The sequence below is a fragment of the Aethalodelphis obliquidens genome, unplaced genomic scaffold (genome assembly GCF_003676395.1).
Source record: "Aethalodelphis obliquidens isolate GAN/ISIS:26980383/991018 unplaced genomic scaffold, ASM367639v1 scaffold1, whole genome shotgun sequence".
Classification (NCBI taxonomy): Eukaryota; Metazoa; Chordata; class Mammalia; order Artiodactyla; family Delphinidae; genus Aethalodelphis; species Aethalodelphis obliquidens.
Window position 1 is genome coordinate 102,977,837 of NW_020837945.1, and position 22,047 is coordinate 102,999,883.

Genomic DNA, 22,047 nt, shown 5'->3' on the forward strand with positions numbered 1-22,047 from the left:
AACTATCCCCACATTCCTTACCATATCACTGAGACAGACTTAGAAGCAATTATCAATTATCTTCATTTTACACAGAGAAGCTGTGACCCAGAAAGACTTTGGAACTTGCCCAAGGACACGAAGTAAAATGAATGAATGAATGAAGAGAAATAAAGATAAAAAAGATGAAGAGAAGAAAAGATGAAGAGGAAAAAAAGCTGTAATAGAATTCAGGTCTCCAGATGTTCTCTTCCTGGGATTTTTTTCCATTAGAACCACTTTTCTACCAATCTTAAATTTTTACTCACCTAGAGTAAGCCCTTGTAAAAAGCCATTTTAATGAGATTTAAAACCACTATAGAAGTGCTTTTTAATTCCCCCCCAGAGTCCATGAACTTTCAACAGTATTGGAAACTTTAAAAGTATTTGTCCTATCAGTACCAGCTCCCTTTCATCCTACAAAAAAACAGATTGTACTGAATTTGACAGTACTTAGAAAACAATCTGTCTAAAACTTATTGCCTGAAAGCAGACAATGAGAATTCATAAGTACCTTTTATGTACCCCACATTGTGCTATGGGAATATTAAATAAGTACAAGTGTGGTCCCTACCTTCTACAGCCTTACAATTCAGTCAGCCAACCAGCCCACCAGCCAGTGTATAAGTATCCCACATTCCAGGCACTGGGGATATAGAGATGACCATGGCATATTCCCAGTATTCAAAGACCTCATAGTCTAATGGGGAAACACTGTACATGGCTAATTATAATACAGTATAAAAGCTACAATGGTAATCCATAAAAGAAAGCAATATACATTCCTTGGAAGGGTGGTCTTCCTGACCTGAGAATGTTTCATAGAAGAGAGAACATAGAAGCTACGTCTTGAAAATAAATAGGATTTTATCTAAAAGAAGAGGGGCACAAAAATATTTCTAGAAAAGAAAAGAGGATGAACTAAAACATGGAAGCTTAAGAGTGAATGGCATTTAGCAGGAGAGTTCAGAGATGATGCAGGAGAGGTGGAGGGATCAAACTGTGAAAGGCCTTACATGAATGTTTCATTTCATAGATATGGAGAGCCACTGAAGTATTTCAAGCAGAAAAATAAATCTATAATTTTAGAAAGTTAATTGCAACAGCAGCATGGAAGATTGTAAGGTGAAAAGGAGACAAGTTGGTAGGCTATTTCATTAGTCCAAGTGAGAGATGGAGAGAGTCCACAGCACTGCCCAATAAAATTTTCTGCAGTGATGGAAATATTCTATATCTGTGCTGTCCAATATGGTAGCCACAAGCCACATGTGGCTAATGAGCACAAAAAATTTAAATTGCCACATGTGACTAGTGTCTGCCAAACTGGACAATGCAGAGACATCTTGGAGAAGCTAGCAGTTGAGATAAGCCTTAAAGGAGGGTTTTTCCAACTGCAGGTTGCAATTGGTAGGTTAAGAAACCGATATGGTAGCTCACGATTGGTATTTTGTAATGAATGAAGACAATAACATAGAACACAGCAGAATGAAACTGAATGGAATAAGAAATAAGATATCAACATGCAGAGTATTATTTTGAGAGATGTTTATTTCAGTTATATGGGTATATGTATGTGTATGTGTATGTACCCTGGATCAAAAGTAAAATGTACTTTTCATCTCTATTGTGTTTGAAAATATTTGAAAGCCAGTCGTTTATGGAAGACTATTATTTAATTATGTTCAAAGTTATGAGGAAGAGTTTTGCAGAAAGGCAGAACAGCATAAGCAAAGTTCATTGGAGTTTGGAATAAGGGTAACTCTGGACCTTTCAAGACTTTCCTAATTATTTTTTTGCCTTCAAAAAATTTTAATAGACTTTATTGTTTAGAACATTTTTAGACTTATGAAAAAATTGAGGTGATAATACAGCAAATTACCATATACCCTGCACCCAGTTTCTGCTATTAACATCTTACATTAGTATGACACATGTTACAGTTAATGAGCCAATGTTGGTATGCTATTATTAAAGCCAATACATTACTCAAATTTACTTAGTTTTTACCTAAAATCCTTTTTCTGTTTCAGGATTCCATCCATTACACATTACATTTAATGGTCATGTTTCCTTAGGCTCCTTTGGGCTGTGACAATTTTTCATACTTTGCTTGTTTCTGATGATCTTGAGAGTTTTAGGTACTAGGAGAATTTAAGGTCAGGTATTTTTTAAGATGCTCTTCTGTTAAAATTTGTCTGATGTTTTTTCTCATTATTAGACTGAGGTTGTGGGTTTGGGGGAGGAAGACCAAAGAAGTAAAGTGCCATTTTCATGCCATCATATCATGGATACATACTACCAACATGAGTTATCACTGTTGACGGTGGCCCTGATCAGCTGGCTGAGGTAGCGCTTATCGGTCTCCTCCATTGTAAATTTATTCGTTTTTATCACCCTTTTTCACACTGTACTCTTTGGAAGGACATCACTCTGCTCCTTCTTTAAATGAATTCCTTAATTAAAGGAAGCCTTGAGTAAATCTATTGAGTTCTTTCCAAAGAAAGCTACTTCCGAGTACAGACACAGTCTCTTTTTAGATACAGCATCTCTCTCTGCAGCAGCAGGCAGGATACTTTTTCCCCTTCTCAGGTTTTCAAGTTCCAAATATGAAGCACAAAAAAAGCTGGGTGATTGACGTAGAATTCCAAAATAAGTTGAGAAGGAGTTAACCCAAATTCAGTTGCAAATCCTTCTGACTTTTCTCTTCAGCCCCGGATTCTGACATTTTAGAAGGAAATTTAAACCAAAATGTGTTAAGTCTTTTTCCCCTCCTCCGGAGGGAAGGTTCATTTTTAGCTAATGTTTAGAAAGGGAAATCCCTTCCTTAGAAAATCCAATAATTTGGAGTACTTTCTTTAGGCAGAGGAGGGCTGCAGGATGAAGTCGTTTGCAGTATTTCCAAGGAAAGCGCCACCCTAACAAATCCTCTGCCACTCATCTTTCATTTTGGTTGCCTAACCTTTTACCACTCCTGTTCCCATGGAGAGAACCAAAACCAAAAAGCCTCCTGAGCAAGCCCAGTCTCTACTTTCGCCACCGCCCCGCACGTTCCCTTTTACAGCGTTCTCATTTCATGACTCATATACATGGGTTCATGAGAGCATGTGGGTTTTTTTATTGCTCTATTTATTCTAACCTCCTTCTCTGTTCAGGCCAGAAGAAAGGCTTGCCCCTGAGTAATGTGGATCACAATCCCCGGAATTCACCTTCTCGTTGTGAGAGAGGAGATTAAACTTTACTTTTCCCCACTGTACACAAATCTAGTGAGAGAAAAATACATTCAGTGACATTCAGAAATAAAAAATAGCCATTTACTCTCCAATCAATTATGAGATAACTTCTTAGGGGAATTCCAAGTCCTCACTGTTTTCTACGATCAGTGTCCCCCATTCATTCACTGGGTTCCCTTTAGAAATCACTCTCTCTCTGTCTGGTTCCCAAGACTCTCATAATCCTTCTCTAATAATCTCTTCCTTCCCCCGTTTCTCCCCCAACCTGGCAAAACTCTTATTCGGGTCTTTTATCCATGCTAAGTTGTACACTACTAACAAGAACCTTAGGCTTTGCCAGTTCCCAGTAATACTTGCAATAAATGAAGACTTTGCCAGACCTTCATTTTACTAGAGGAGAAGCTGACCAGTGGGATTTCAGGAAAGAGTCTTGAGTAAGAGAAGAGTAGAGCCTGGGGAAACTGAGAGAGGGTGAGGCTGAAGTCTTCCGGATACCTACACACTTGATTTCAATGTCCTTGATCAACTTTGAAGACCACAGAAAACCTCCATTGGAATTTTTGCTTCTTTCATCCAATGTCAATTCACGAAACACAGGGTATTCACCACCTGGAATAGTCCAGTCACTTTAATTCAGTTTGACAAACCAATTTGATGTCAACCAATTTAATATCAATTTATTGTTAGCCTCATAGTCTTGGTACTTTTCTTTAAAATGAGTGATTGGGTCTAGGGGATTCTACGGTCCATCCAGCTGCTAATATTCTAGGATTCCACTTTAGCTCCCTAATACATGTGGTAAATATTGTCTAAAATATATATTTGTGGAATATATCCAGCTGAATGATAATCCTTAGGGGCAATGGCCATGACTGTCTCAGTCACCATGGCATCTCCAGTTCCTGGTGCGATTACCAGCATGGTAATAATTATTTTTAATAAATAAAAGGAAGTGGGGGAGAGGGAAAGCCTTTCACCAGTTAGATTCCATCTTCCTATCTATGTATTTCCTCCATATACAAATCCCTTTAATTGATGCTTTGCTTGCATTTTTGCTAATCCTCACAGCAGCCTTAAACATAAAGGATTATTATTTCCATTTACAGATGAGGAATTTGAGGCCCAGAACACTTAAGTAACTGGGCCAAGGTCACATACTCAGCAAGTGGAGAAGTCAGAACTTGAACCAATGCCTGTCCTTAGTCCCAAACCCATTATGAAAATGCAATAAAAAGCACTTTCTAAGCTACAGATAATCCTATGAAAACAGAAATTGTTTCTGTTGCTATTACAAGAGAAACCCTGATAAATCAAGTCCATTAAGCATCTTAGAATGTGGTACTACATGGATCCTCCTGAAGAAGGAGATGTTATCCTGTTTTTAAAACAATGGCCCATGTCTGTGGGTCTATTTCTGTTTTGCAAATAAGTTCATTTGTATCCTTTTGTTAGATTCCACATAAGTGACATATGATATTTGTCTGTCTGACTTACTTCACTTAGTATGATGATCTCTAGGTCCATCCACGTTGCTGCAAATGGCATTATTTCATTCTTTTTTATGGCTGAGTAACATTCCATTGTATATATAGTTTGGTTGTGGTATGTATATATATATATATATATACACCACACTTATGGTTACCAAAGGGGAAAGGGGGTGGGGAGGGATAAATTAGGAGGTTGGGATTAACATATACACACTACTATATATGTAAAATGGATACCCAACAAGGACCTACTGTATAGTACAGTATTCAATATTTTCAATATTTTGTAATAACCTATAAGAGAAAAGAATCTATAAAAGAATACACACACACACACACACACACACACATATAACTTGAATCATCGTGCTGTACACCTGAAACTAACACAACATTGTAAGTTAACTATACATCAATAGAAAAAAAGGAACATTAAAAAACAAACAAGCAAACAAACAATGACCCAGAAAAAGCCTTTCCTCAGGCCTCAGTATCCATCCCTCCAGGTAACAGTGCTGGCCCTTGCCTCACCCCCACTTTTTACAGAGAGCTTCACCCGCTTTGTGTCCCACAGGGGCTCACAACCCTCCCCAGTCACCTGAAGGCATCACCACACAGCTTCAGCTGTTAAGAGTCAAGCCCATCCAGGCCACTGTACCAGTGAAGACATACCACAATGTGCTTAGGCAGTGTCAACTTTGAATGCACAACCTCATTAAAGATTTAAGAGGGTTTTAAAAATCACCAAGTTTAGAGAAAAAATTAAAAGAAGTTGGAGGAGGAGAAGGAGAAGAAACAAACTACTTCCTCCCTCTTTTCCGTATACGGGAAATCACCTTTTAAAAAACATATAATTAAAAACAAGGAGAAGTGTGGTGTGCTTGAATAAAGTAAGCATTTTAAGTCTCTTGTTTAGCTTCACTGGGATGTGCCATCAGGTCTTTAAGGGCAAGTTAATTTCACATTTGATTGTGAAAGATTAAGACATTAAGATGTTTGCTGTCATCTAGCTCTAGATTACCTGTGAATAATTAATTTCATGCCATTTTTGTCATCTTATTTCTCAAATTCAGCCTCTTTTCCTAGCTTCCTCCTTAGCATTTTTCCATGCTCTTTCCCCCTATTTAGTGCTAATTCCTGGCCCCTCGTCACTGCATGTTTGTTACATGGTCCAGTTTGCTGCTGCCTAGAAGAGCATCTCCTGTCTGCAATGCCATTTTGGAACAGATTCCTTCTGAGGCTGTTACTACTAAGAGAAAACCACATAGTAGTACTCAAAATACCCTTATTTAATGAATGAATGAATTCTCCTTCCCACATTACTCATCTTAAATTGTCTAAAGTGGTTGTCTTAAATCTTCCATGTTGTCCCATAGGACAGCAGTCCCCAACCTTTGTGGCACCAGGGACCGGTTTCATGGAAGACAATTTTTCCTGGGGGTGGGGGTGGGGTGGGGATGGTTCAGGCAGTAATGTGACATTGGGGAGGGGTGGGGAGCAGTGGGGAGCAATGGGAAGCTGCAGATGAAGCTTCACTCGCTTGCCTGCTGCTCACCTCCTGCTGTGCGGCCTGGTTCCTAAAAGGCCACAGACCGGTAGTGGCCCACGGCCCAGGGGTTGGGGACTCCTGCCACAGGAGACTTAAAAATGGACTCAAAAGGAAGTAAAACATATTACTGAAGCAAATCCAGAACCTCAATATAGTGCATATTCTAACAATAGGTTGTAGCAGATGATTTACCAACAATAACCAACTCTCTTCTCACCTTTTCGTGAGAAACAATGAATAATCTTTAAAATTGCTTTTCATTAATAAGGGGGAAAAGAACCAAAGAAAAGGGGGATATCAATGCTTTTTATTGACTCTTTTACTTGAGACTGAAGTGAGATGTGACAATAAAGTACTTTTTACATGTCAGAGCTGACTACTGAGAGGGCTGGGAAATGATCCAGCGTACTGTAGAAATGGGCAAGAAAAAAAATTTTTAATCTTAATTCTTTAAATTGTTAGCAATATGTGACCAAGTTCTTACCAGGTATCCAGCTCTGGTGTAATGCATGTTGGTCTGCTTTAGAACTGTCATCTCCTTGACTGACTGACTGACTTGTACAGCTTAACACAATGAACACTGACCACCTCACGGTTTCTACGGCTCAGAAATCTGGGCACAACTTAGCTTAATGCCTCTGGCTCAGGGTCCCTCACAAGGATGCAGTCAAGGTATCCACTGGGGCTGCCCAAGCAAGAAATTTAATTTTTGAAGAGAAAGCAATAGGCAGGCAGTTAATTAATAAATTTTTAAAAGCTAAAATATAGAGAGAAGAAGTCAATGATGTTTCTAAATGAGTAATTTATCTCATTTATAAAAGTAAAAAGAATATTAAGAATATTTTAAACAGATTTTCAGTATATGGTTGATTCTGAATGAGTAACGCCCATGAGACAGCAGAGGCATAGATTTACTGAAATGATTGCTATTCAAAATCATTTCAGTTTGGCTTTAGAATGCAGGGAAGGCAACATGTCCATATGATCTTAAAGGCTCATCCTCTCAAACCCACCACAGCATTCCCCTGTTAAAAACCTTTGGAGCCCCCTCACTCATAGGATCAAGACAAAATAGTTTGCCCACTCAGCTAAGGCCCTAGGGCACTTGGCCTCACTCTGGTCATTCCCTTGACCGCCTATCAAGCTCCTTCCCACCCCTAACCTTTGCACAAACACAAGTTGATCCCTATGTCTTGTCCATTCTCCCCATCTGACTACTCATTTTATCTGTTAGATTCACAATCATCTCCTGGATTTTATCTCAAATATCTCTTCCCCAGAGACATACTCAGACTGGATTAGGTTTCCCACAGCCCCTTATACATTGTTCTTGCCCTTTAGGGCATAATACAGTAGATAATTATATATTTGTATACATTATTTGATTGCTACCTGTCTTCCCAACTGGACCAAGTTTTCTAAGAGGTGGGTCTGGGCCTGTCTGAGCCATCATTCTCCCACCTTCACCCAGCACAGTCTGGAACTTCATACCTGGTGAATGGACTCTCACACTCCTGATCAGTTACCTGGCGCCACCCCAAACTCTGTCTAGGTAATGAAGAGGAGCAAGTGTGGGTATCCATCAATAAGATTTTTAAAAATTAAATTTAGTTTGAAATATACAGTTGTCTCATGGGACAGCCGAAAAGCTCAAATAGGGATACCTCCTAATTTCTCTCTTTCAGCCTATCAGTGGAAAGTCTTGTTTGCTTGGATAATATTGTTCACTGAAATTATCACTTCTTCTGTCACTCATTTTCTTTTAAACCTTTGACCTTTGCTCTTTCTCTGCAACCAGAGTTAGGAGTGAAAAAGAACATTGGAGGTAACTTCTCACTGAAGTCCACCTGCCAGGACAAACCATTCAAATCCAATTACTTCATCTCCACTCTGGCTTCTAGGAGACTAAGTAAAGGTATTATCTACTTATTTGGATTACTCTGGCCATTATTACAAATAATCATGACCTGGAAACACAGAGACTTTCCCACTTTAAGTTTTTGTGGAAATTTTCCTTGTCAGAAAGTGTTCCTTACTATCAAAGCCAAGTTATTGAAAGTCAGCAATAGCCTACCGTATCCCACTTAGGTCGGGACTGTGAGTCATCTATAATTATTTTTTTAAGTTGGTTACTTGTCATTCATTCATTTACTCATTTGTTCAGCAAGTATTTACTGATGACAGTCTCTGTGCCAGGCATTAGGATCATGAGAGTCTCCCCATAGCCTGAGTCCACAGTCTTATGGAGCAAAAACATCTTGCTTTTACTCAAAAGAGAATCAAATAAAAGAGAGATACATTCAGGTCAGAACACAGGAATGATCTTCAAAAATATTTAACTGTGATTTGAATAATAAAAGTTATCAAGGTGGACTTAGATGATGTAGCAGCATGATACTCCTAGGAGTAAGCACAATAGGTACAGGCCAGCTTGTCTCCCCAGGGACACCCACCATGTCTCTGTCTGCAAAATCTTCCCAAGAATCTTTAAGAAATGAATGAATAAATAAAAATTGGTATATCGGGCTTCCCTGGTGGTGCAGTGGTTGAGTCCGCCTGCCGATGCAGGGGACATGGGTTCGTGCCCTGGTCCGGGGGGTTCCCACATGCCGCGGAGCGGCTGGGGCCGTGAGCCATGGCCGCTGAGCCTGTGCGTCCAGAGCCTGTGCTCTGCAACAGGAGAGGCCACAGCAGTGAGAGGCCCGCGTACCACAAAAAAAAAAAAAAAAAAAATTGGTATATCAAAAAAAAAAAGAAATGATAGATGCCCTTCCTTCTAGGAGGTTTTCCACATTGTTTTAACTGTGATCCTATCTGAGGGCCAACAAAACATTTTTATATGGTTTTCATAAGTTCTCTACCCAAAAACCAAATGACCACCCAAAGGTACACTTTGGGCTTCACCTTTGTTTCAGAGGTCCCAAGACCATCTATATGTCCAGTGCCTCACTAGAAAGACTCATAGGACTCAACATATATTCGCACTCACAGCTCAGGTTTATTATAGCAAAAAGATATACAACAGGATCAGTCAGGAAGACAGACACGGTTGGAGTCTGAAGAAATCCATTTACAGGCTTCAGATGTTCTCTTCCTCCCATGAGTGGACACACCAAGTGTGCCTCTTTCTTTACCAGCAAAAAGTGCAGTGATACATGTCAATGTTTCTGCTCAGGGAAGCCCATTAGAGACTCAGCACCAAGGTTTTTATTGGGGCTGCTCACATGGACACTCTTTGCCTGGCAATTACAAAAATTCCAGACTCCCAGAATAAAGCAGGTATTCACCATAAATTACAGTGTTTGCACTGTCTAGGCATAGTGAATCATCCTTATCCGTTAGGGAACAGAAAGAACATTCCAAAAGCCAAGTTCCCAGATGCCAGCCAAGGACCCTTCTAAAAATAGCAGCCTCAGGTTTGCTATATTAACTCTTTTCTGCACACTATTCTTTAACATTCTACCAGAATATATGCTGTAGGAAATAGAAAACTCACATTTATCTCTCTAAATGTACAGGGCTAAAGAAAATGTGGTTAGACTCAACTGTAGATATTATTATCACTAGAGTTATTACTAGCAATTATTTTTAGATGTCACTGTTAATAATATTATTGCTATTCATTCTAGTAGTAATTATTAGTAGTAATGGCAATATTATTAATTCCTATGATTAATGTTGTTATTATTTCCATATAATATTCCTATTAGTAATTCACTCAATGATCATTAACATTCTTTGAAAATTTTTGACATGCTGAGATCATGAAAATATCAGAAGATTCTGTGTTTAGTGCCTTATTTTTTTTTTTTCTTCTAATCTGTTACCTTTTTTAACAGGACAGACTTTCTGCAGCTTGAAGGAACCAGCCATGGATTTCAAACGTGTGAAGGACTATTTCTCCTGGCTCTACTATCAATACCAAATCATTAGCTGCTGTGCTGTCTTGGAGCCCTGGGAGCGATCCATGTTCAATACCATCTTACTAACCATTTTTGCTATGGTGGTATACACCGCCTATGTTTTTATCCCAATCCACATTCGCCTGGCTTGGGAATTTTTCTCCAAAATGTGTGGCTATCACAGTACAATTTCTAATTGATCTTGTTTGTAAACTGTGAACTGGCATTACATATGTGTACGTTGCTTACAATGTATTAATTTAGGTGAATACTGTAGCTTTTTTCACTGTCTCACCTGAAAAGCTCTCTTCTCTCTATGCACTCTTATATCCTGCCTGAAATTTGAGATAGATGTCTCTTTAGGTTCTTTTGTACATGCTACATTGTGCATCAGACCATAGATAACACAATGACCTTACCTCACATACCATATTCTCTCAGCTTAAATCTATGACTTTAGATTTTGTTTTTAATTGGGAAATTTCATATCAACTTTTTCTGGGAAGTAGGCTCATAAGAGACCTATCAGAATCATATTTAAAATGCTCTCTTGATACCTATTCTATAGTGAAGGATAAGGATATATTTTTTAAAAAATTGTTCATACACTACTGTCAAAAGTATCCTATCCTTGTTTACAATATACAAAAAGATCTGAATAAATTATATAGACCCCCTAAAGTCTTATTTTCTAGTAACCTGCTGATACCTAAAATTCTTTTACTTCAAGCACAAAAGAATAGGTTGAAGGTAATTATCTCCTTTCAGACATGGTTCATGAATTGTTTCAAATGTCTCTAAAAGTATGGCTTTATAACAGTTTAAAATCAACAATGTTGATTTTAGATGACCCAGTAAGTATTATAATACAAAATCATTTTAAGTGTAAGAAAAAATATACAAAGTAAATTCAGATACTGTGACTTGTGATGCTGCCTTGCCTTGCATGATGCTGGGGGAAAAGAGACAAGAAATTGCATCCTTTCTGTGCTTTCACTCAGTGGAGGGGTGGGGTGGGGGGAATCATATATTGGGCTACAGGAAGAAAAGCTAATAAATAGGCTGGAAGTAATATTCTACCAGCAGGAACTTGACAGCTCCAGTTAAATGTTTTGATACAGTGGCTCCTTTGCAGAGCAAAACCAAGATTTATTAAATTTCCTTCGAAGTGTTTATCTTAAAAACAAATACAAGTTTTTAATTATACTGCTGAATCAAATGTGAATGCCAAAGGCAAAACCTTGCAGTTTTTCTTTCCTCTCAATAAATCTTAATGTTAGTAATTCTGAAGGGTAAAAATGTAAATAGTTTTTGGACAATATTTGCACCCTTGTTTGTGTTATGAAAAAAAATTTTTCCAAGGAGAGCTAAAGAGAAAAATGTTTGGCATGCCAAATTAGCTTGCATGTTTGTTAAAAAACCAAAAACACATGTTTTGAAGATAAACCAGATCTGAACATGTATGTGTTGATTTTTGCAAAATAAATTAGGTTTAATTTTATAAATAAAATATCCACCTTCAGATTTGTTTTTTTCTCCTATTGCACTAAATATCTAGGTGCTTACATCCATATTTCTCTGCAAACATCATTTCTTAGTGATCCAAGGTGGTAACTGATCTTAAGATGGTAGGGTAAAACTACTGATATATTTATCAAGAGTCTTCTCCATGGTGGACATGTTTTACATGTTGAAGTAGGTTTTAAGGTCTCCCAGTTACAGGTAAGGGACCTAGAACTTGGAAAAAGTACATTTCTTGTTCGAGGTCCTTTAACTACTAGTGGCAAAGCCAGGAAGCAAATCCAGGTCAGGACCACACTGGGCCCTGAAATATTTGCCACATGGAAGCCCATGGAAGGACAATGTGAGCAAATGAAAGTTAATGGGCTGGGGATCCCAAACGTGTTAGAAAGCAGAACGCCATCAATAAAAGGGGTGAGGGGCTGAGGAGACAGCCAAGGTTGGAGTAACAAGCTCAGGTCCCAGCTCTGCTTTTGCGGCTTAGCGGTGCTGTGTTCACCCATTTCTATGCTGTCCAGGCCCATAGGCCTCTTTTAAAAGAATGCTTCACTTTTAAATATTTAACAGAGGATTCTCAGTTAAGCTTGAACTTGAATGCGTTCCCAGTTCACAATGATTCAACACCCTTATATACATGGACCCCTGCTAAGTACTCTTGGAATTCAATCACAAAGATACTACACTGACCTTCTAAAAATCCTCCTTCTAAAATAAGAATCAAAATATTATAAATGTGAATAGACACAGTAAAGCTTAATAAAGGATATTGCAAAGCACTGCCCTAGGATGTTACTTCAAAGGTAAGCATTTCCTCTGAGCGATCAAAATAATAAACACAGGGTCCAAAAAATATAATCAAACATAGTTTAGAAAAAACTATCTGCATGCAGAAGGGAAGAAAGCTCTACCTGCTCTGCTCTGTCAATTTTCTAGACTAAGCAGAGATGCTCTTTACCTTGACCATAGTTAGCCTAGATTAGGAACATTTATATGCTTTTCTTTTGCTTCTGTTATTTGTATATTTCAATGGTATGTACAGAACTTTTAAAAAAAATAAAGCTAAGAGTTTCATGGTTCAAATGGGCTTGCATTTGTCACTCACTAAACTAGGAATCATAAAATATTCCTTCACTGGCATTGGCCAAGTAAACAATCGCTTTTGTCTACTTGTGCAACAAAAAACACAAAAGGCCAAGAAATCAGGCAGTTTGAACATCAAGATAGGACTGGTCAGTTTTTATTAACAAGTCACACAAGCGAAAAAAATCGCTAGTCAACATTTTCTGCTTATTTCTTCTATCACTAACATATTTGGGTCTTCTCGCTAGTGGAGGCTGTGCCTCTGGAAGGCAGGAAATTTGTCCTTATTTCTGCATCCTCAGTTTCTGGCCCAATGCCTGGTACGGAGCTGAGCAGATACACATCCCACGAAACATGACGTAGTTCCCCATACCCTCTTTCCACTCAGAAACAAGGAAGCTCAGGATGTATAGCTTCAGGCTATTGACCAAAAGAGTAACAGTCTTCATTTGTTCATTCATTCAACAAATGTATTAAAAGTCAACCACGTGTTGAGGGTAGATACAGGAATAGAGAGAGAGATAGATATGTGATGAAGAAAGTACAGTAGAAACTAGGGGTTAGGTATTCAGGTGTTCATTATAAAATTCTCTGTGCTGTATGTTTGAAATTTTTTATTTAAAAAATGCTGGGGAAAAAGTCCACCATGTACTAGTCATTAAGCTTGCCACTAAGAAACAAAGATGAACAAGACAGAAAGAGAAACATCCCTGAATTTATGAATCATACAATCTGGTAGGCAAGATGACACAAGAAAAAAATAAGCAAATGAACTATTTATAAATTGTTATAAGGTTTTATGAAAGAAACAGCAGAGGGCTGGAGAGAAAGTAACAGAGGGTGGGGGACAGTGGGGCACAGAAGGGGCATTGCATTAGGGGAATTCAAACTTCTCTCATTGCAGGTCTCTAAGAAGGGGGGCGATGTGGAGGGTGGGGTCCTGTACAATGTAAGATGAGGACACTGGCTGCTGTGAGAGTGGATGGGATGGGGCATGAGTCTGAGCAGGAGGACCTAGAGCAGATGAGAGCCAGACTAAGATGGTGGCATCAGAGACAGAGACACACAGTCTGATGTGACATAGTTTTTGGAGCTAGAAAGTCAACAAATCTTGCTTATGGGTGGATCAAAGGAGGAATTTCATTAAATACACAACGTATTTTTTTAAAAACATCTAACTCATCTAAAGGAAACATCCTCCTCATTTTGGGAAAGTTATTTCCAGAGCCAATCAGCTGCCCATAAGAAAGGATAGAGTTTTGGTGGGGTTAATGGCGGACTCTGGGAGGGCTCATGCCAAGAAGCACTTCCCAGAACTTCTGCTGCCAGTGTTCTTGTCCCCATGGTAAGCCACAGCCACCTCCCGCCTCTGTAGGAGACCCTCCAACACTAGCAGCCGTGGCGCTGACTGAGTGTGCTCCGGCTAGGTGTCAGGCCTGTGCCTCTGAGGTGGGAGAGCCGAGTTCAGGACATTGGTCCACAAGAGACTTCCCAGCTCCATGTAATATCAAATGGTGAAAGTGCTCCCAGAGATCTCCATCTCAAAGCTAAGACCCAGCTCTACTCAACAACCAGCAAGCTACAGTGCTGGACACCCTATGCCAAAGAACTAGCAAGACAGGAACACAACCCCACCCATTAGCAGAGAGGCTGCCTAAAATCATAATAAGGTCATAGACACCCAAAAACACACCACTGGATGCGGTCCTGCACACCAGAAAGACAAGTACCAGCCTCATCCAGCAGAACACAGGCACTAGTCCCCTCCACCAGGAAGCCTACACAACCCATTGAACCAACCTTAGCCACTGGGGGCAGACACCAAAAAAAAGGGAACAATGGACATGCAGCCTGAGAAAAGAGGACCCTAAACATAGTAAGTTAAGCAAAATGAGAAGACAGAGAAACACACAGCAGATGAAGGAGCAAGGTAAAACCCCACCAGACCAAACAAATGAAGAGGAAATAGGCAGTCTACCTGAAAAAGAATTCAGAGTAATGATCGTAAAAAGGATCCAAAATCTTGGAAACAGAATGGAGAAAATACAGGAAACGTTTAACAAGGACCTAGAAGAACTAAAGAGCAAACAAACAATGATGAACAACACAATAAATGACATTAAAAATTCTCTAGAAGGCATCAATAGCAGAATAACTGAGGCAGAAGAACAGATAAGTGACCTGGAAGATAAAATAGTGGAAATAACTACTGCAGAGCAGAATAAAGAAAAAAGAATAAAAAGAACTGAGGACGGTCTCAGAGACCTCTGGGACAACATTAAACGCATCAACATTCGAATTATAGGGGTTCCAGAAGAAGAAGAGAAAAAGAGAGGGACTGAGAAAATATTTGAAGAGATTATAGTTGAAAACTTCCCTAATATGGGAAAGTAAATAGTCAACCAAGTCCAAGAAATGCAGAGAGCCCCATACAGGATAAATCCAAGGAGAAACATGCCAAGAAACATATTAATCAAACTATCAAAAATTAAATACAAAGAAAAAAATACTAAAAGCACCAAGGGAAAAACAACAAATAACATAACGGAATCCCCATAAGGTTAACAGCTGATCTTTCAGCAGAAACTCTGCAAGCCAGAAGGGAGTGGCAGGACATATTTAAAGTGATGAAAGGGAAAAACCTACAATTAAGATTACTCTACCCAGCAAGGATCTCATTCAGATTCAATGGAGAAATTAAAACCTTTACAGACAAGCAAAAGCTGAGAGAGTTCAGCACCACCAAACCAGCTTTACAACAAATGCTAAAGGAACTTCTCTAGACAAGAAACACAAGAGAAGGAAAAGACCTACAATAATGAACCCAAAACAATTTAGAAAATGGGAATAGGAACATACATATCGATAATTACCTTAAATGTAAATGGATTAAATGCTCCAACCAAAAGACATAGATTGGCTGAATGGATACAAAAACGAGAGTCATATATATGCTGTCTATAAGAGACCCACTTCAGACCCACCTCAGACATATACAGACTGAAAGTGAGGAAATGGAAAAAGATATTCCATGCAAATGGGAATCAAAAGAAAGCTGAAGTAGCAATTCTCATAGACTTTAAAATAAAGACTATTACAAGAGACAAAGAAGGACACGACATAATGGTCAAGGGATCAATCCAAGAAGAAGATATAACAATTGTAAATATTTATGCACCCAACATAGGAGCACCTCAATACATAAGGCAACTGCTAACAGCTATAAAAGAGGAAATCGACAGTAACAAAATAATAGTGGGGGACTTTAACACCTCACTTACACCACTGGACAGATCATCCAAAATGAAAATAAATAAGGAAACACAAGCTTTAAATGATACATTAAACAACATGGACTTAATTGATATTTATAGGACATTCCATCCAAAAACAACAGAATACACTTTCTTCTCAAGTGCTCATGGAACATTTTCCAGGATACATCATATCTTGGGTCACAAATCAAGCCTTGGTAAATTTAAGAAAATTGAAATCATATCAAGTACCTTTTCCAAACACAACACTATGAGACTAGATATCAATTACAGGAAAAAATCTATAAAAAAATACAAACACATGGAGGCTAAACAATACACTACTTAATAACACAGAGATCACTGAAAAAATCAAAGAGGAAATCAAAAAATACCTACAAACAAATGACAATGTAAACATGATGACTCAAAACCTACGGGATGCAGCAACAGCAGTTTTAAGAGGGAATTTTATAGCAATACAATCCTACCTGAAGAAACAAGAAACATCTCAAATAAACAACCTAACCTTACACCTAAAGCAATTAGAGAAAGAAGAACAAAAAAAACCCCCAAAGTTAGCAGAAGGAAAGAAATCATAAAGATCAGATCAGAAATAAATGAAGAAAACGATAGCAAAGATCGATAAAACTAAAACCTGGTTCTTTGTGAAGATAAACAAAATTGATAAACCATTAGCCAGACTCATCAAGAATAAAAGGGTGATGACTCAAATCAACAGAATCAGTAATGAAAAAGGAGAAGTAACAACTGACACTGCAGAAATACAAAGAATCATGAGAGATTACTACAAGCAACTATATGCCAATAAAATGGACAACCTGGAAGAAATGGACAAATTCTTAGAAAAGCACAACCTTCCGTCACTGAACCAGGAAGAAATAGAAAATATAAACAGACCAATCACAAGCACTGAAATTGAGACTGTGATTAAAAATCTTCCAACAGAGGAATGAGAGGAAGATGGCGGAAGAGTAAGACGCGGAGATCACCCTCCTCCCCACAGATACACCAGAAATACATCTACACGTGGAACAACTCCTACAGAACACCTACTGAAGGCTCGCAGAAGACCTCAGACCTCCCAAAAGGCAAGAAACTCCCCACGTACCTGCGTAGGGCAAAAGAAAAAAAAAGAAAAAACAGAGACAAAAGAATAGGGACGGCACCTGCACCAGTGGGAGGGAGCTGTGAAGGAGGAAAAGTTTCCACACACTAGGAAGCCCCTTCGCGGGCGGAGACTGCGGGAGGCGGTGGGGGGAGCTTCGAAGCCGTGGAGGAGTGCACAGCAACGGGTGCGGAGGGCAAAGCGGGGAGATTCCCGCACAGAGCATCGGTGCCGACCGGCACTCACCAGCCCGAGAGGCTTGTCTGCTCACCCACCGGAGCGGGCGGGGCTGCGAGCTGAGGCTCTGAGGCTCGGGTTTCGGAGGGAGCGCAGGGAGAGGACTGGGGTTGGCGGCTTGAACATAGCCTGAAGGGGTTAGTACACCACGGCTGGCCGGGAGGGAGTCCAGGGAAAAGTCTGCACCTGCCGAAGACGCAAGAGACTTTTTCTTCCCTCTTTGTTTCCTGGTGCGTGAGGAGAGGGGTTTAAGAACGCTGCTTAAAGGAACTCCAGAGACGGGCGCGAGCCGCGGCTAAAAGCGCGGACCCCAGAGACGGGCGGGAGATGCTAAGGCTGCTGCTGCCGCCACCAAGGGGCCTCTGTGCGAGCACAGGTCACTCCCCACACCCCTCTTCCGCGGAGCCTGTGCAGCCCGCCACTGCCAGGTTCCCGGGATGCAGGGACAACTTCCCCGGGAGAACGCACGGCGGGCCTCAGGCTGGTGCAAAGTCACGCCGGCCTTTGCCGCCGCAGGCCCGCCCGCACCCCGTGCCCCTCCCTCCCCGCGGGCCTGAGTGCGCCAGAGCCCCCGAATCAGCGGCTCCTTTAACCCCGTTCTGTCTGAGCAAAAAACAGACGCCCTCCGGCGACCTACACGCAGAGGCAGGGCCAAATCCAAAGCTGAGCCCCGGTGAGCTGTGAGAACAAAGAAGAGAAATGGAAATCTCTCCCAGCAGCCTCAGAAGCAGCGGATTAAAGCTCCACAATCAACTTGATATACCCTGCATCTGTGGAATACCTGAATAGACAACCAATCATCCTAAATTAAGGAAGTGGACTTTAGGAGCAAGATCTATGATTTTTTTTCCCTTTTCCTCTTTTTGTGAATGTGTATGTGTATGCTTCTGTGTGAGATCTTGTCTGTATAGTCTTGCTTCCACCATTTCTCCAAGGGTTCTATCCGTCCATGGTTTTTTTTTTTAATTTTTTTCTTAATAATTAATTTTAATAACGTTATTATACTTTACCTTCGTTCTTTCTTTCTTTCCTTCCTTCCTTCCCTCCTTTAGACAACGAATCATCCCAAATTGAGGAGGTGGTCTCTGAGAGCAAGATTTATGATTTTTCCCCCTTTACCTCTTTTAGTGAGGGTGTATGTGTATGCTTCTGTGTAAGAGTTTGTCTGTATAGCTTTGCTTCCAACTTTTGTCCTAAGGTTCTATCCGTCCCTTTTTTTTTTTCCTAAATAAGAATTTTTTAATTCAATAACTTTATTATACTTTATTTTATTTTTACTGTATCTTCTTTCTTTCTGTCTTTTTTCCTTCTTTCCCTCCTTCCTTCCATCCTCCCTCCCTCCCTTCTTTCCTTCTTGCCTTCTTTGCTTCTTTCTTTCTTTCTTCCTTCCTTCCTTCCTTCCCTCCTTTCCTTTTTTCTTTCCTCATACTTCTACTAATTCTCTCTACTTTTTCTCCCTTTTATTCTGAGCCGTATGGATGAAACGCTCTTGGTGCTCCAGCCAGGAGTCAGGGCTCTGCCTCTGAGGTAGGAGAGCCAACTTCAGGACGCTGGTCAACAAGAGACCTCCCAGCTCCACATAATATCAAAGAGCAAAAATCTCCCAGAGACCTCCATCTTAACACCAGCACCCAGCTTCACTCAACGACCAGCAAGCCACAGTGCTGGACAACCTATGCCAAACAACTAGCAAGACAGGAACACAACCCCACCCATTAGCACAGAGGCTGCCGAAAATCATAATAAGGCCACAGACACCACAAAACACACCACCAGACGTGAACCTGCCCACTAGAGAGACAAGATCCAGCCTCATCCACCACAACACAGGCACTAGTCCCCTCCACCAGGAAGCCTACACAACCCACTGAACCAACTTTAGCCACTGGAGACAGACATCAAAAACAGCGGGAACTACGAACCTGCAGTCTGCAAAAAGGAGACCCCAAACACAGTAAGATAAGCAAAATGAGAAGACAGAAAAACACACAGCAGATGAAGGAGCAAGGTAAAAACCCACCAGACCTAACAAATGAAGAGGAAATAGGCAGTCTACCTGAAAAAGAATTCAGAATAATGATAGTGAGGATGATCCGAAATCTTGGAAATAGAATGGACAAAATGCAAGAAACAGTTAACAAGGACCTAGAAGAAACAAAGATGAAACAAGCAACGATGAACAACACAATAAATGAAATTAAAAGTACTCTATATGGGATCAATAGCAGAATAACTGAGGCAGAAGAACGGATAAGTGACCTGGAAGATAAAATAGTGGAAATAACTACTGCAGAGCAGAATAAAGAAAAAAGAATGAAAAGAACTGAGGACAGTCTCAGAGACCTCTGGGACAACATTAAATGCACCAACATTCGAATTATAGGGGTTCCAGAAGAAGAAGAGAAAAAGAAAGGCACTGAGAAAATATTTGAAGAGATTATAGTTGAAAACTTCCCTAATATGGGAAAGGAAATAGTTAATCAAGTCCAGGAAGCACAGAGAGTCCCACACAGGGTAAATACAAGGAGAAATACGCCAAGACACATATTAATCAAACTATCAAAAATTAAATACAAAGAAAGCATATTAAAAGCAGCAAGGGAAAAACAACAAATAACACATAAGGAAATCCCCATAAGGTTAACAGCTGATCTCTCAGCAGAAAGCCTACAAGCCAGAAGGGAGTGGCAGGACATACTGAGAGTGATGAAGGAGAAAAACCTGCAGCCAAGACTACTCTACCCAGCAAGGATCTCATTCAGATTTGATGGAGAAATTAAAACCTTTACAGACAAGCAAAAGCTGAGAGAGTTCAGCACCACCAAACCAGCTTTACAACAAATGCTAAAGGAACTTCTCTAGACAAGAAACACAAGAGAAGGAAAAGACCTACAATAATGAACCCAAAACAATTTAGAAAATGGGAATAGGAACATACATATCGATAATTACCTTAAATGTAAATGGACTAAATGCTCCCACCAAAAGACACAGATTGGCTGAATGGATACAAAAACAAGACCCTTATATATGCTGTCTACAAGAGACCCACTTCAGACCTAAAGACACATACAGACTGAAAGTAAGGGGATGGAAAAAGATACTCCATGCAACTGGAAACCAAAAGAAAGCTGGAGTAGCAATTCTCACATCAGACAAAATAGACTTTAAAATAAGGACTATTAAAAGAGACAAAGAAGGACATGACATAATGATCAAGGGATCAATCCAAGAAGAAGATGTAACAATTGTAAATATTTATGCACCCAACATAGCAGCACCTCAATACATAAGGCAAATTCTTCCAGCCATAAAAGGGGAAATCAACAGTAACACATTCATAGTAGGGGACTTAAACACCCCACTTTCACCCATGGACAGATCATCCAAAATGAAAATAAATAAGGAAACACAAGCTTTAAATGATACATTAAACAAGATGGACTTAACTGATATTTATAGGACACTCCATCTAAAAACAACAGAATACACATTTTTCTCAAGTGCTCATGGAACATTCTCCAGGATAGATCATATCTTAGGGTCACAAATCAAGCCTTGGTAAATTTAAGAAAATTGAAATTGTATCAAGTATCTTTTCTGACCACAATGCCATGAGACTAGATATCAATTACAGGAAAAGATCTGTAAAAAATACAAACACATGGAGGCTAAACAATACACTACTTAATAATGAAGTGATCACTGAAGAAATCAGAGGAAATAAAAAAAATACCTAGAAACAAATGACAACGGAGACACAACGACCCAAAACCTATGGGATGCAGCAAAAGTAGTTCTAAGGGGGAAGTTTATAGCAATACAAGCCCACCTTAAGAAGCAGGAAACATCTCGAATAAACAACCTAACCTTGCACCTCAAGCAATTAGAGAAAGAAGAACAAAAAAACCCCAAAGCTAGCAGAAGGAAAGAAATCATAAAAATCAGATCAGAAATAAATGAAAAAGAAATGAAGGAAACAACAGCAAAGATCAATAAAACTAAAAGCTGGTTCATTGAGAAGATAAACAAAATAGATAAACCACTAGCCAGACTCATCAAGAAAAAAATGGAGAAGACTCAAATCAATAGAATTAGAAATGAAAAAGGAGAGGTAACAACTGACGCTGCAGAAATAAAAAAGATAATGAGAGATTACTACAAGCAACTCTATGCCAATAAAATGGACAATCTGGATGAAATGGACAAATTCTTAGAAATGCACAACTGCCAAGACTGAACCAGGAAGAAATAGAAAATATGAACAGACCAATCACAAGCACTGAAATTGAAACTGTGATTAAACATCTTCCAACAAACAAAAGCCCAGGACCAGATGGCTTCACAGGCGAATTCTATCAAACATTTAGTGAAGAGCTAACACCTGTCCTTCTCAAACTCTTCCAAAATATAGCAGAGGGAGGAACACTCCCAAATTCCTTCTACGAGGCCACCATCACCTTGATACCAAAACCAGACAAGGATGTCACAAAGAAAGAAAACTACAGGCCAATATCACTGATGAACATAGATGCAAAAATCCTCAACAAAATACTAGCAAACAGAATCCAACAGCACATTAAAAGGATCATACACCATGATCAAGTGGGGTTTATTCCAGGAATGCAAGGATTCTT

The 22,047-nt window shown here is 39.6% G+C and overlaps 1 protein-coding gene and 1 long non-coding RNA gene across 3 annotated transcripts in view; one reads left to right on the top strand and one right to left on the bottom strand.

Annotated features, from left to right (window-relative positions):
• Positions 1–12,784, top strand: part of SPTSSB (serine palmitoyltransferase small subunit B) — a 31,157-nt gene extending 18,373 nt beyond the window's left edge. For both annotated transcript variants that reach the window (XM_027112561.1, XM_027112571.1), the window contains one exon: positions 10,127–12,784. In XM_027112561.1, the coding sequence (XP_026968362.1) occupies positions 10,159–10,389 (231 nt within the window). In that variant the 5' untranslated portion in view covers positions 10,127–10,158 and the 3' untranslated portion in view covers positions 10,390–12,784. The remainder of the gene's footprint in view (positions 1–10,126) is intronic.
• LOC113623417 (uncharacterized) overlaps positions 1–22,047 on the bottom strand; it is a 112,980-nt gene that overhangs the window by 5,131 nt on the left and 85,802 nt on the right. The window contains exon 7 of the long non-coding RNA XR_003433923.1: positions 3,748–3,857. This is a non-coding gene — a long non-coding RNA (uncharacterized LOC113623417). The remainder of the gene's footprint in view (positions 1–3,747; positions 3,858–22,047) is intronic.